We start from the raw sequence: 13217 nt of genomic DNA, 5'->3' as shown, positions 1-13217 counted from the left end.
CCTATCCGACATTTCAAACGGTGCACCACGCAACGCCATATGTCAATTTCACACTAAAGTTCACCACATGCACCGAACCGGCACCATTCGTCATAGGGAATGTGCAATCCTCACACCTATGAAGGAACTGTCGGAACACCTCCGGCCAAACAAATTTCACAACTCGAAGATTGTGAATTAACTGCACACCTGTCAGGTTGGTCATTGTCACACATAGCACATCAACCAGTGCAATGCCAATCGCTGTATAGTCCACAGACGTCGAAAACTCGTCCACTGTAGACGTTCGTTTTAAGCGGAGGCAGAGAGGACCCCAAAATATGGCAAAGGCGCATCCTGCACTAGCTGGGTACTACACAGCCCACAGTAGCAATCCCCATCCACTAACTCCATGCTCGGGTTGTCAACTGGGGAGCAACACCAGCGGACGTCCGCGCATGCTGGCGGTGGTTTCAACCGATCGTTTAAGTGGTTGGGCACCCATTTTTTTCCACGTCCCATCAAATCCTTATCCTGACCTTCCCCCCCCCCCCCCCTTTAAAGTGCTACATACTCGTAATGGCTTGGCACTTTCTCCCGATAGTTTCCCCCCCTCACTTTTTTCCCCAACATACCGCTCAAGTTTTTTTCATTTTGTTTACACAGGCGGGTACAGGAACAGACTACTGCTGACTGTACCCGACTCCTGTATGGGACGGGAAAGCTCTCTGCTTTCCCATCCCATAGCTCATGGTTAGCCTAACCCTCTAGTTTCACCAGAATACAACGCGTCATTCGTTTAACCATTAGCAACCCAATCGCTGCTGGGAGAAGAAAGTCGTACAGTTAAGGACTGGCGTCTAGTCAGTCCTCCCCGGGGCGAGCACGTTACCACTGCGCCACCGGCTCTTTGCTACAATAACGGCTCTGTACACAACCCACCCCAGGCAGTTTGCAGAAAAGACTAGTAACCTCTGTATAGACAAACTAAGGCTGGAATGAGAAATGGCATTTTTTCATAAAACTAGTCATTGATAGTTTTAAAGGCTATGACTTTCTAAAAAAAATATTTTTGAATAAAATTTGTATGAAATACAATTGGCACAGTAAAGAGCTAGACATCAATGATTTCGGAAGCCTGGTACAAAGCCCTCTCGTAGTATGATGTACATTTAAAGTATCTCGAAACATAAAATAGTGAAATCTCTAGCCGAGAGAAGCCTGTGAAGCAGAAGCGTAAGTCACCGCGGGAGACCTTGAGATGCTGTCTTGACGGGAAGGGGGTGGGGGGGGGGGCGGCTCAATGTGGTGGGAGGAAGCCAACAATGGACAGTCTAGCCAAGCGTGTTACTGGGAGGAAGAGGAGTAGTGGGGGGGGGAGGAGGAGGAGTGGAGGAGGAGTGGAGGAGGAGGAGTGGAGGAGGAGGAGGAGGAGGAGGAGGAGTGGAGGAGGAGGAGGAGGAGGAGGAGGAGTGGAGGAGGAGGAGTGGAGGAGGAGTGGAGGAGGAGTGGAGGAGGAGGAGGAGGAGGAGTGGAGGAGGAGGAGGAGTGGAGGAGGAGGAGGAGTGGAGGAGGAGGAGGAGTGGAGGAGGAGGAGGAGTGGAGGAGGAGTAGGAGTGGAGGAGGAGGAGGAGTAGGAGTAGAGGAGTAGAGGAGGAGGAGGAGGAGGAGTAGTAGAGGAGTAGAGGAGGAGGAGGAGTAGTAGTAGTAGAGGAGTAGTAGAATGGGGGAGGAGGAAGAGGAGTGGGGAAGGGAAGGGTGAAAGGATAGAGGGGGGAGGGTGAGGAAGAGTGGCTTGGTGACGGAGACAGGAATATGTAGAGAAAGGGATAAATTTAGTAGTTAACGCCAAATCTCTGCAGTTAATACACAGTACAAACAGCCCGCAAGAGAGGGGTGAGAGCATGCGTTCATAATTGAAATTAATACCACTGTTCCCCCCTTCCAACCCTCCCCCTCATAACTGCAACACTGCATGGTTGCACACTCGCTCAGTCTCTACTCGCAACAACAATGATAAAATTGACTTGAATAATCCACGCGAAGCTCAGCTACCTGTATATTACCGAGAACAAATACGCTTGGCTAATGTGCCCATTTTAATGACTTGTAACCTTAGAAAGATTACAATTGTATTGACTTTCTCTCGCTGTATTACTGCACGAGGCTAGTTGACTTGGCGTGGCTGCAGATGCAGCCACACGATGCAGAGGGAAGCTGGCTCCTCCTTGGTATGTAAGAAACCCCTTAGAAGCGTAAATGATTGTTTCTGTAACTGGAAGGAACCTGTAATAAAGTAAGATCTCTAAGGATAGAAGTGCAATGCCTTCAAATGTTGCTGTAGCTTAAAACATTGGATATTACGTCAGGTTATTATCTGGGATGGCTGCCCCCGCCATGGTGACGGGTGGGGTCACGCAGGACGTCGTGCATAATAATAATTAATGATTAATTCGAATGAGGCTTGCCCTGGGTTCGTATCCTAGCCGGGGAGGATCGACTAGACGCCAATCCCTACTGTACGCCTCTTCACTCGGCAGTGATTGGGTACCTGGTTGTTAAACTGGTGGGTTGTATTCTAGGGAAAATTAGGATTAAGGACCTGCCCGAAACGCTCTGCGTGCTAGTGGCTGTATAAGCATGTAATAACTCTTAAATATAAAATAAAATAGTTAAGAATAGGCGCCTAGTCAATCCTCCCCGGCCAAATATCTCGTGAAGTGTGTTGCCACTGCGCCACGGACTTTTTGTAGGTATTGTATACAGTATCTTGAACGAATGTTACACCCGAAAATTTGGGCATTAATACACCTACACACATAATGGGTCTTTCCTTCAACTTCATTAAAGCACTATGGCATTGTCGTAAGTTTCTCAATAATAATTAATAATTCGTTGTCGGGTACAGGAAGCCAGTTCATATACATGTTACTCATATCGAGGTCGCCCCCAAAGGTGGGCTTACCGACACTCCCCAGGATGCAACGCCAGAAGCAGCAGACTCCTGCGTACATGTTTACTGCTAGGTGAGCAGAGGCATGAGGTGATAGGAAACGCACCCAACGAACCTGACTGTACTACCGAACATAGTGTATATACACAGATGTACTCATTTACTTCATAGTTTATTAATGTTCATTTACTACAGTTTACTTTTAGTAATGTTCATTTATGCCCTTATATATTTGTTACTTAAGCTTAGTAACATTTTCCCCATTGACTCGCCTGAGAAGTGATTATCACAACGGGCTAAGCCAGTATGACTATAGCACTTGTACAGGGAACGAGGCAAAGGACCAGAAACTGAACGTGTATTAGTTTAACATTCTTGCTGTACTGAACAGGTGCACAGAACCGGAAGAAAATTAGGTCTGATTTTAATAACATGGGATATAAATGAAGAGTGAAGGAATATTGTCATTGTTTGGACCATAGAGGTGCACCGACGAAGTGAATAGACGTAAAAATACGACTAATTGCATCAACTGAACGAACTGCACTAAGATCTTTACAAAAGTATATGCAGTATTTATTTTCGTTGCTGCATTGTTTTCCGAATGATAATTTTAGAAGAGTTTGTGTGATTAAGAATTTTTTTTAAGTTTTGAACTAAGACAATTATCTGCAAAAAAAAAACTGATTAGATTTCCCCCACAACTGACGAAAAATTAAAAAGCGATAGTAAAATTGATCGGCTACCTTTGTTTATAAATTGGGCATTACAAAAGTAAAAAATGCAGCAGTAATAACCATATAGAGGGCGAGTGAACCTGAGACGCGCGTAGCCAGGATGCCATGCACGCAAATGTTGCCGTCATGGGGGCAATCGTTCCTCCACCTCATCATTTAAACTCCATCCAATAGTTTAATACTGACTTAAAGAAAATAGTTGCTGTGAAGACTAATGGTGCAGCCAGCATGATTGGTGAAACCGGTTTTGTAAATGGTTTGCAAAATATTTTGAAGATTTTCAGGTTAGGCTTTCATTGAATTGAAAACGATAATTAAATTTGTGCACATGCTTTGAGAGTTGAGGTTCTTTCCTTAAAAGATGTGATGAGTAATGAAATTAATGTTTTTGACTAATTGAAAAATGAAATGTTTAAAAAAAAATAGTATAATAAAAGTTTTGAATTATAGAGGACGAGGTGGTATTTTTTCTCACCTGGGTGAGACGTAAAGATCCGAAATACCAACATAACCAATCCTCAACTAACCTACCCCCAACCTAGCCTTGTACACATTAACCCCAAGTTACTTAATGTACTTTAACTTATCCTTACCCTAACCTATCTGAATTGTGACCAACTCCCAAACATAAGAGGCAACACAACTCTTAACTCTTCTGACTTAAAACACTCAGAATTACAGTACACTATTGATATTTATAAATTATAATCTACGGCTCAATTCCAGTGGGCAAGATAATTTTGTTTATGATTATTGCTACCTTTACCACAAACGCTAAAAGGTTCACCATCCCTGATCTAGACATAGTGATTGGTAAGGCTACGGTACACTCCTGTTTTTCACGAGTGTAGCTCCTGAAAGACGGGTAAAGATCCCCCCCCCCCCCCCTCGAAAATACTTGTTGGACTAGGTTAACCAGGTTTTTTTTTAACTAATAAATGATAGTATTCACTCTCTAAATGTTGTTAACCTTCAGGCAATTGTTTTTATCTAGTAATGCAGTAAAATGCCTGTCATGAGCAGGTAGGTAGTCACATATCGGATGACTTAGATTATTATGAAAGATGTTTGCCTACATCTGTCAATAAAATATGACTGTTAGTCTTGTTAGGAAAATAAATTTGGTATGTCAGTTTAATAGTTTTACAGTATTAAACTGTGTGATGTGGTGGGATTGGTAGGGCCCAGATTGTGGCAAGGAGATGGCCATGTAAAGGCATATTGGTGACTCCTAGTAAAAACAAAAAAAACAAAAATAATTGTTGTTTCGGACGCATTTGCCCATGGTATTTGTAATATTTAAGCCTATGCAAACTGCACATATTACTATCAACAAGCAGCAGCATTGCCTACAGGATTCATGTTCAGAGAAACTTTTAAAATTTTCACCATGTTAATGTTTACAAATTTTGGGAAGTAATAATTTATCCTTCAGTACTATAGTATGATGGCTGCATTTATATTAGATGGTGTTGGCATGCACAAAACTGTGGAAGGGGAAAAAGGAGGCAGATTTGACTGGACTGAAATAACTGGACAATATTTGTTTGGACTTGTCATAGATGTAAAGTGCCTTATATAGTGACTGTTGTGAGCCTCTTGTTGAATCACTTGTGACAAAAGATTATTGGTGTGTATTTGTGTGGGTGATTAAATATGTAAGTGTATGTATATATGTACATGTATACATAAGTATGTATGCAAACTAAATAAATAAATGTGTACATGTATATATAACATTAATAATTTTGTAACTAGCGTCAAGTTTATTTGCTTAGCTAAACGAACTAGAGGGTTCAGTTCCTGAACCGATTGTGCCTCTGTAATCCTTTACACCACCGCCCACGGGATGGGTATGGGGTGCAAAATAAATTCAATTGAATTCTTGAGTAGGAAAGAAAGTTGTGTGGGAGGAAGTTGGTTAGCTTAGACAATGCAAGGCCAAACTCCATGAAACTGATGTATTATATAGCTGTAGTGAGGTGCATACTTTACTGTCTTTATTTACCTGAGGGCCACTAACACTAGTGGCCTCGGCGAGGACAGGAAGCAGGCGGCTTGTCGAAGGTCCCCTCCCTATTTGCCTTTGCCTTGATCTTTTCCATGTATATTTTGAAACTGCGCAATTTTAGCAGTTACGGTGGGTAGGCGGTTCCACGAGTTAAATAACCTGTGGGTGAAAAAGCATCTGTTCTCAGTCATACATTGTGGCTTGTTGTTTGAAACCGTTGCTCCTTGTTTGTGTTAAATCTATTTTCTGAAGAAAATATCCAGCTCAACATTTAACTTGGTCAGTATTTTAAGTGTTAATGAGATCTGCCATGTCAGGAGTCCAACCACTTGGTAGTGATGGTCTCGCTTCATGTAGGTCGGCGTTCAATCCCCGACCGTCCATGTGGTTGGGCACCAATAATTTCCCCCGTCCCATCCCAAATCCTTATCCCCTTGGAAGTGTTAAATAGTTGTAATGCCTTGGCACTTGCCCTGGTAGTTCACTTCCCGCCCTGTCATGCCTGGTTTGCAGTTAGCCCTCTGGCCTTAGTGTTCATCATACGAAAGATGACTTTACTCTGGAATGAATTTTGTTGCCCGGTGTTGCACCTTCTCCAGGGAAGCTGTCCTTCTAAAAATCAGGTCTCCATGCTTGGATACAGTAATCCAAATAAGGGAGCACCATTATATGCATATACTTGAACCATTACTTTTTCTAATACTGTAGTTAAAAGTACACTTGCTTATACCAAGAGTTTGGTTAGCTTTTCTGATTGCTGCACCCACCTGTTGTGCAACCTTTAATGAGGGGTGGAGCTTGACTCAAGTCCCTTTTCTTCAATCTGTTGTGATGTAATGCTAGTAATTTGGTAGACGTGGTATGGGTTAAGCCCCACATGCAGGGTCTTGCATTTGTTGATACTAAAACTCATTTGCCAGTCTTCTGACCATTTGCAGTTATTTACGCGCACTCTTTATATATATTATATATGGGTTCGTAAGGTGACACAGCATTGCCGGCTTTCTTATCCTCGACCAGTGCTACAGGCAAATTGGTGAATAAAATGCTACCAGAATACCTAAGAGACTCCACTGGGATTCATAATCCCAAATTCGCGGACGGGGCCGGCCAGTGGGACAATCTTGCCAACCCTCACCCTCGACCAATTTTTCCAAACTACTGCAAACAGGCCAAATGGGACAGCCCCATAGTGGAGAATATTGCCACAGCATTGCTGGAGGCAGCGTCAGAGGACAAAGTGCATCTCCTAGCTGTGCAAGCTCCCCATGCCGGGGACTTCCTGTTGGCTGTCCCTAATTCCGCCTTAGGCACCCGCCTGGACCATCGGGCCCTAAGTATTGGTGTTGCCCTGTCCCATGCTGCCGCCCTCCCCCTCTCCACCTAACACCGGTGTATTTGAGGCTATGCGCTGGCGGACCAATACGGCAGCAATGGTCTAATCTGTCGTAAGACACAGGGAAAGATTGCCAGACATGAACCAGTCAATGACATCAAGAGAAGTTTGGCTACAGCTGGGTGTCCAGAACAAAGGGAACCTCAGTTGTGCCGATCTGACAATAACAAACGCCCAGACGGAGTCGCCCTGATGCCATGGAGGGATGGTAAGCAGGTAGAGTGGGACTACATGTGTGCTGATACATGTCTACCTCACAGTATAGCTGAGGGAGGCAGGCCAGCCACCTTCAGGGAGACCCAGAAAACTAACAAGTACAGGGACCTAGAACGTTGTTACAGGTTCGTGACGATAGGCTCTGAGACTCTGGGCATCTGGGAGTAAATGTGCACTTAAGTTCCTAAAGGAGGTGGGTGAGGAACTCATTGGGAAAACTAAAGATTCGAGCGCGGCCAGTTTCCTGTTCCAGCGCCTCAGTGTCGCAGTCGAGAGGAAATGCATGCTTTATCTTGGGCATGCACCCGACCTCCAGAGAGCTGGGTGAAGTCTTCAAACATTGATTGTTGTGTGTGTGTTTTCTGTAAACTGTATAATGTAATAAAATAAAATAAAATTTTAAGAAAAATAGGGGCGGTAGAAGAAAATATCAGTGTTCAGTGAGAATCCACAAGGTCTTCTCAGAATACTCTTTTTCTTCTACGAGGCTGAGTCCCTACAAACAAATATATATTATTGTATTGTATTATAATACTGTATTAGAGAGGGCCTAAAAAATCCCTCTAAGCGTTGTGTGTAGTTTCCTGAGGCTAAGGGTCCCCTTCTTCCAACCAGAGGTGGTACTCTTATTAAATAAAATATAAAAATATATTATATCATGTAATATAATATTATAATTATAAGATTACTCACACGCGAGAGTTCTTACTTTCTTGTAAAGCCACTAGCATGCATAGTTTCGGGCATTGGCTGATTAGTGGAGAATATTGATCATTAATCCAGATTTTTTCCCCAGAATATGACCCACCAAATCTTTTAATATCCCGGTAAACATTCACTGCTGGGTGAACAGAGGCTACAGTTAAGGATTGGCACCCGGTCAGTCCTCCCCGGCCATGATACGAACCTAGGCCAAAGCGATGGCGAAATGTCGGGCGAGTGCTTTACCACTATGCCACAGGGACCGCTAGTTCATGTTCTTTTGTAAGGCTTCAATATCAATGATCATTTCCCACTTTACCATAAATGTTATCTGTAAATATGATGAGGTTTGTAATATTCTCACATGTCATATGTACAGTATATGACAAAAAAAGGTAGGTGCCAAAATGGACCCGTGTGGTACCCTACTTTTGGATTTACCTTCGTTTTAGGCAATTCTTCTTTCGTAGTTTCTTTTGGCTGATCAGATATTCTGAGTGGCAGAGTTTAGTGCCCTTTTGTATAATCAATAATTAGGCGTTTTAATAAATTTTATTTGTTTCAATTATCTTATTTAATCATAAACTGTTATGGCATTCCATACCTACGAAGTCATGTTGACCAAACCACATTAGAAAGTGAAGGGACGACGACGTTTTGGTCCGTCCTGGACCATTCTCAAGTAAATTGTCAACTCTAGTCACAATCGACTAAAGAATGGTCCAGGACAGACCGAAACGACGTCGTCCCTTCACTTTCTAGTGTGTGGTTTGGCCAACATATTTCAGCCACGTTATTGTGACTCTTCGTCTGCATACAAAGTCATATTTGTACTAAATGTATAGTCAATTATAATTTTATGACTTTGTTCATATATAATTCAAAGTAATGTTTAATCTTGTTCATAAATTTCCAGAAGCAAAATGACCGTAGACTTCTACTACTTGCCTATGTCTGGTCCTTGTCGGTCTGTGTTGCTGACGGCCAAGGCTGTCGGCGTGGACCTCAACCTGAAGGAGGTTAATCTGATGGCCGGAGAGCAGCTGAAGCCTGAGTTTGTGGCAATAAACCCGCAGCATACCGTTCCCACCCTGGTCGATGGTGATTTCATCCTCTGGGAAAGGTTAGTGACGGGAATATTGCCTTGAAGATCATGGACCCCCCCCCCCCCACCCCCTACCGTTTCCTACTGTTCATTTTAATTTTCTGCACCTACTGGTGGATATTTTAGGAAGGTAATAGTCTGATGTCAATTAGGCAGAAGCGGACAAGCGTGCAGCTGTACAATGCCCGTCTTATTTTAAATTAAGCAATTTTCGCGGAATACTTTGGCACTATTAATTGCTAATTTCCTTTAGCGTTTATTATGCCGGTATAGTATTTATGAAGATCAATAACTTTGTTAAAACTTCTTAAGAGGTTAAACTTATGTAAGAAGTCTTTGGCTTATTACATTTATATTTTCCAGCCGCCCCATCTGCACATACCTTGCCACTCAGTACGGGAAGGACAACACCCTCTACCCTAGTGATCCCAAGACCCGAGCCACTGTGGACCGTCTTCTGTACTTCGACATGGGCACGCTCTATCACCGCTTCAGCGAATATGCCGTAAGTGACTTCAGGCTTCAGGCTTGTTACTTCCTAAGATAGTTTTATACCTGGGTTTGAAGTCTTAATGGAAATAGTTTAAAAATTGGTGAACTGGTAACTTAGTTCTGCTTATAGTGAGGTTAAAATTTAAAAAAAAAAATTAACCTAAGGCTACAGGCACGTTCTCTACTTTGAAATGGCTCAATGATTAATAAATTTGAGTTTAGTGCTGCTGTTGAGTACTGGGCTCCAGATTATTCTAATGCAGTGAGCATAAATTGAATGTGCTGTAGAAGTGATGATGTAAATGGTGTAAATAGATTTTGGTAATTGTACTATTTAAAACAAATTCTTAAAGATGCATAACATTTTAGGAAATTCTTAGGGCCAGCACAAAATCTTGCATTGAATTTAAAGTTGGTGAAATGTCTTAAAGAAATAATCCGAAAGTACAGTATGTAAATCCCAGGTAGGACGGGAATGATTTGGCATGGTTTCCGTACACTTATAATGCCTCTGTTCACCTAACAGTAAACAGGTATCCAGGAGTTACCCAGCTGTTGTGGGTGGGGTAGCATCCTGTGGGAGGTCAGTAGATCGACTTTGAAGGGGGGAGCGCTCAATATAAGCCTAACGTATGTGTGTACTCTGGTTTTAGTTAAAAATAAATACATAAAAATAGGATACGCAAGGCCTGTCAAATGGCATACTTGGTGAAACTGCAAAGCAACAGTTGCTGTTATACCTCAGCTCGGTTGAAACCTTCGTCTAGAGTAGGTTTAAATATAACAGGCTCATTTATTTCGTGAGCCTGTTATATGTATCAATAGGAATAATGTTGTTAATGTATAAAGCTTATGGAACAATAAGGAACAGGTTGCGCCTGTAGCCAACTGTGTGCCAGAGACTTCATGTGGTCAGTTGACCTGATCTCCTGTGTATCAACCTGTTGAGCAAACAAGTTCCAGATTCGAGTCGGCCTAGGAATAAATGATCACTGATGTTCTGAGAATGTTGAAGATTGAGAGCCTAGTGCTACGGGTGACAACTACTGGTTGTACATGGAGTTGGGCCAGGTGCGGAACTTTGAGAATGTTGGCCTTGTACATCCCAGTAAGACCACCAGTGTCACAGCGGTGTTGCAGGCTCTGTTGCTCAGACCGTTCCCACCAGACTTGGTCAAGACTAGAGATGAGCCTGCTTGCACGGCTCTCAACTTTGTCCATAAGTCTGATGAATGATGGGGTGTGGGGAGGGGGGGGGGTAGGCGATCCAGTAAAGGGGGTGCATAATCTTGATGAGCGAACTTGTGCTTCATGTAAAAGTTTAGCAGCCCCTGGTATCAAGGTGTGAGATGCGCCGTATGGCATTAAGTTTCCTGGATGCCTATTGGGCTAGGTTAAGGAAGTGGCTCTTTTTGTCACTGAAGTCAAACTTCTTTTCTCAATGTCTGTCATGTGAATTCTTGGGTTTTGAAAGCCTGCCCGATTTGCAATAAACAGTCTATTATCATCCTTTGTATATCAGTAGCTGCAAATGTGACCGGCCATTTCGTTCCCTCAGGACGAAATCGCTGAAGTTGATGATTGACGAGTCTTGCAGCAGTTGGCATTTCTGTGTGAAAAGATTAGTCCAGTCATCAGCATTTTGATGACTGATCATTTTGAAGGCTCATTCTGATGAACTTGCAGTCATCAGGCTTTTTTTTTCTTTCTTTGTTTCACACACAAGGTGACACACTTTAGCCTGACGGCTCCTGTGTGTGTGTGCAAAGGAACTTTGAGAAAGGTATAGTGGACGAATGTAAAACGGATCCAGGCCTTTTCTGTAAATTCATTAAAAGCAAGCTGCATGTAAAGGATAAAATCCAGAGATTGAGAACGGGGGAACAGGACTCTATAGTAGGCATCCTTCAGTCCCGAGAGAGTATGGAGTTGAGTTCTGGTTTCCAGGGCGCAAAGCCTGGGTAGGTCAATATGGAGAAGCAGTAACCCATGCAGCAGGTCCCCCTCTCAATGTTGCTGAAATTATCCAATGGAAAGGCGACGCCAATACACATTGTTCCAGCACCGTCGCAGGAGCTGCCAGAAAGAGGTCGAAATCAACGACGAACTGCGTTAGGGGCTCCAACTCCGGATTTTTCCTCGTTACTCCTGAAGCCTTTCCCAAAAGAGGGGTATGGTTGCAAGGCAGTAGAGATTTGAAATATGATTTTCCTTCCCCCTAGATGAGCTGCCTTCCCAGGCTAACGAGTCCCATCTACCCGGAGCAGCTGGTTTTAAGGCGCCAGAGGTGCGCCCTCTCTCCTTCTCCTGTCAGTAAAAGCAGTTCCGCTGGACTTAGACTAAGCCACCCGTGCAGGCCAGGAGTTAGTTTTGGTTGTCAGAGGCTATTTGAGATGCACGCTGTACGGGAGCTTTTTATAGGTAATGGGAGCTCGTCCCCCCCAATTACCACCCCCTGGCTATGACAACCCCCCTTGGAACCAAGGGGCTACAAGACTACCGAGAACGAAAAAAAAAATGTGAAACACTAAATGAACAGTTCCAAACTGTTTGTCCAAAATGAGTGTCACAGCTGGACCCCACTGCCAATTCCAGAGCACACCATAGAATAAATAGTGGTTTCCCCAAGATGAAGTTGAAAAATTACTCAAAAGGGGGTAGGAAGAAATATAGCAGTTGGACCTGATGGAGTTTCACCTTGGGTACTGCGATAATATGCATCTGAGCTGAGCATTCCACTCCAAATATTATTCCAGATATCCTTGTGCACAGGAATCTTGGGAAATATATATGGGAAAGGCAAACATAGTAGTAATCTAAAAAAAATTGTAGTAAAGAGGAACCTCTATATTATGAAGGTTGAGAGCCTAGTGCTACGGGTGGCAGCTGTTGGTTGTGCACGGAGTTGGGCCAGGTGCGAACTTTGAGAATGTTGACCTTTTAATGATAGTGTATCATTAACAAGTGTGGTAGTCAAAACACTAGAAACAATAGTTAAAGCCAAATGGGTTGAACACCTGGAGAGTAATGACATAATAGACAGGCAGTATGGTTTTCGAACAGGAAAAGCCTGTGTAATAAATGTTTTTTATGATAGCCACGTATATATACAAGAGGTGGTTGGATTGACTATCTGGACCTAAAAAAAAGGGGGCTTGACAGCCCCCCCACACAAAAGGCTGTTCTGGAAACTGGAACATGCTGGAGGGGATGACAGGGAGACTTCTGACATGGATGAAAATTTTTCAAACTGACAGATGGGGGCGGTAATCAGAGACAATGTATCTGACTGGAGGAGTGTTACTAGCCGAGTAGCACAGGGTTCGGTTCTTGCACCAGTAATATTTGTCGTCTACATAAACAATCTACCAGAAGGAATACAGAATGATATGAACAAGTTTGCTGATAAGATACTGGGGATAGATAAGAGACGCAGACGATTATAATGCCCTTCAAATCGCTCTAGATAAAATAAGTGCTTGGATTGGCAAATGGAGTTCAGTGTGACAATAAATGCCGTGTTATGGAATGTGGACAGAGAAAATAGACCACACATAACTTACAAATTATGTGGAATAGAATCGCAGAACTCTAATAAAGAAAGAGACCTAGGGGTGATTTTGGAT

At 43.1% G+C, this 13217-nt stretch overlaps 1 protein-coding gene across 1 annotated transcript in view; it reads left to right on the top strand.

The window, feature by feature from the left end:
- Window positions 1–13217, top strand: part of LOC123755367 (glutathione S-transferase 1-1) — a 52062-nt gene that overhangs the window by 29988 nt on the left and 8857 nt on the right. Inside the window, exons 2-3 of the mRNA XM_045737924.2 lie at window positions 8911–9117; window positions 9463–9604. Of these exons, the coding sequence (XP_045593880.1) occupies window positions 8918–9117; window positions 9463–9604 (342 nt within the window). The 5' untranslated portion in view covers window positions 8911–8917. The remainder of the gene's footprint in view (window positions 1–8910; window positions 9118–9462; window positions 9605–13217) is intronic.

Source organism: Procambarus clarkii, chromosome 20 (assembly GCF_040958095.1).
Source record: "Procambarus clarkii isolate CNS0578487 chromosome 20, FALCON_Pclarkii_2.0, whole genome shotgun sequence".
Lineage (NCBI taxonomy): Eukaryota > Metazoa > Arthropoda > Malacostraca > Decapoda > Cambaridae > Procambarus > Procambarus clarkii.
This window is presented reverse-complemented; position numbering and strand designations above follow the sequence as displayed.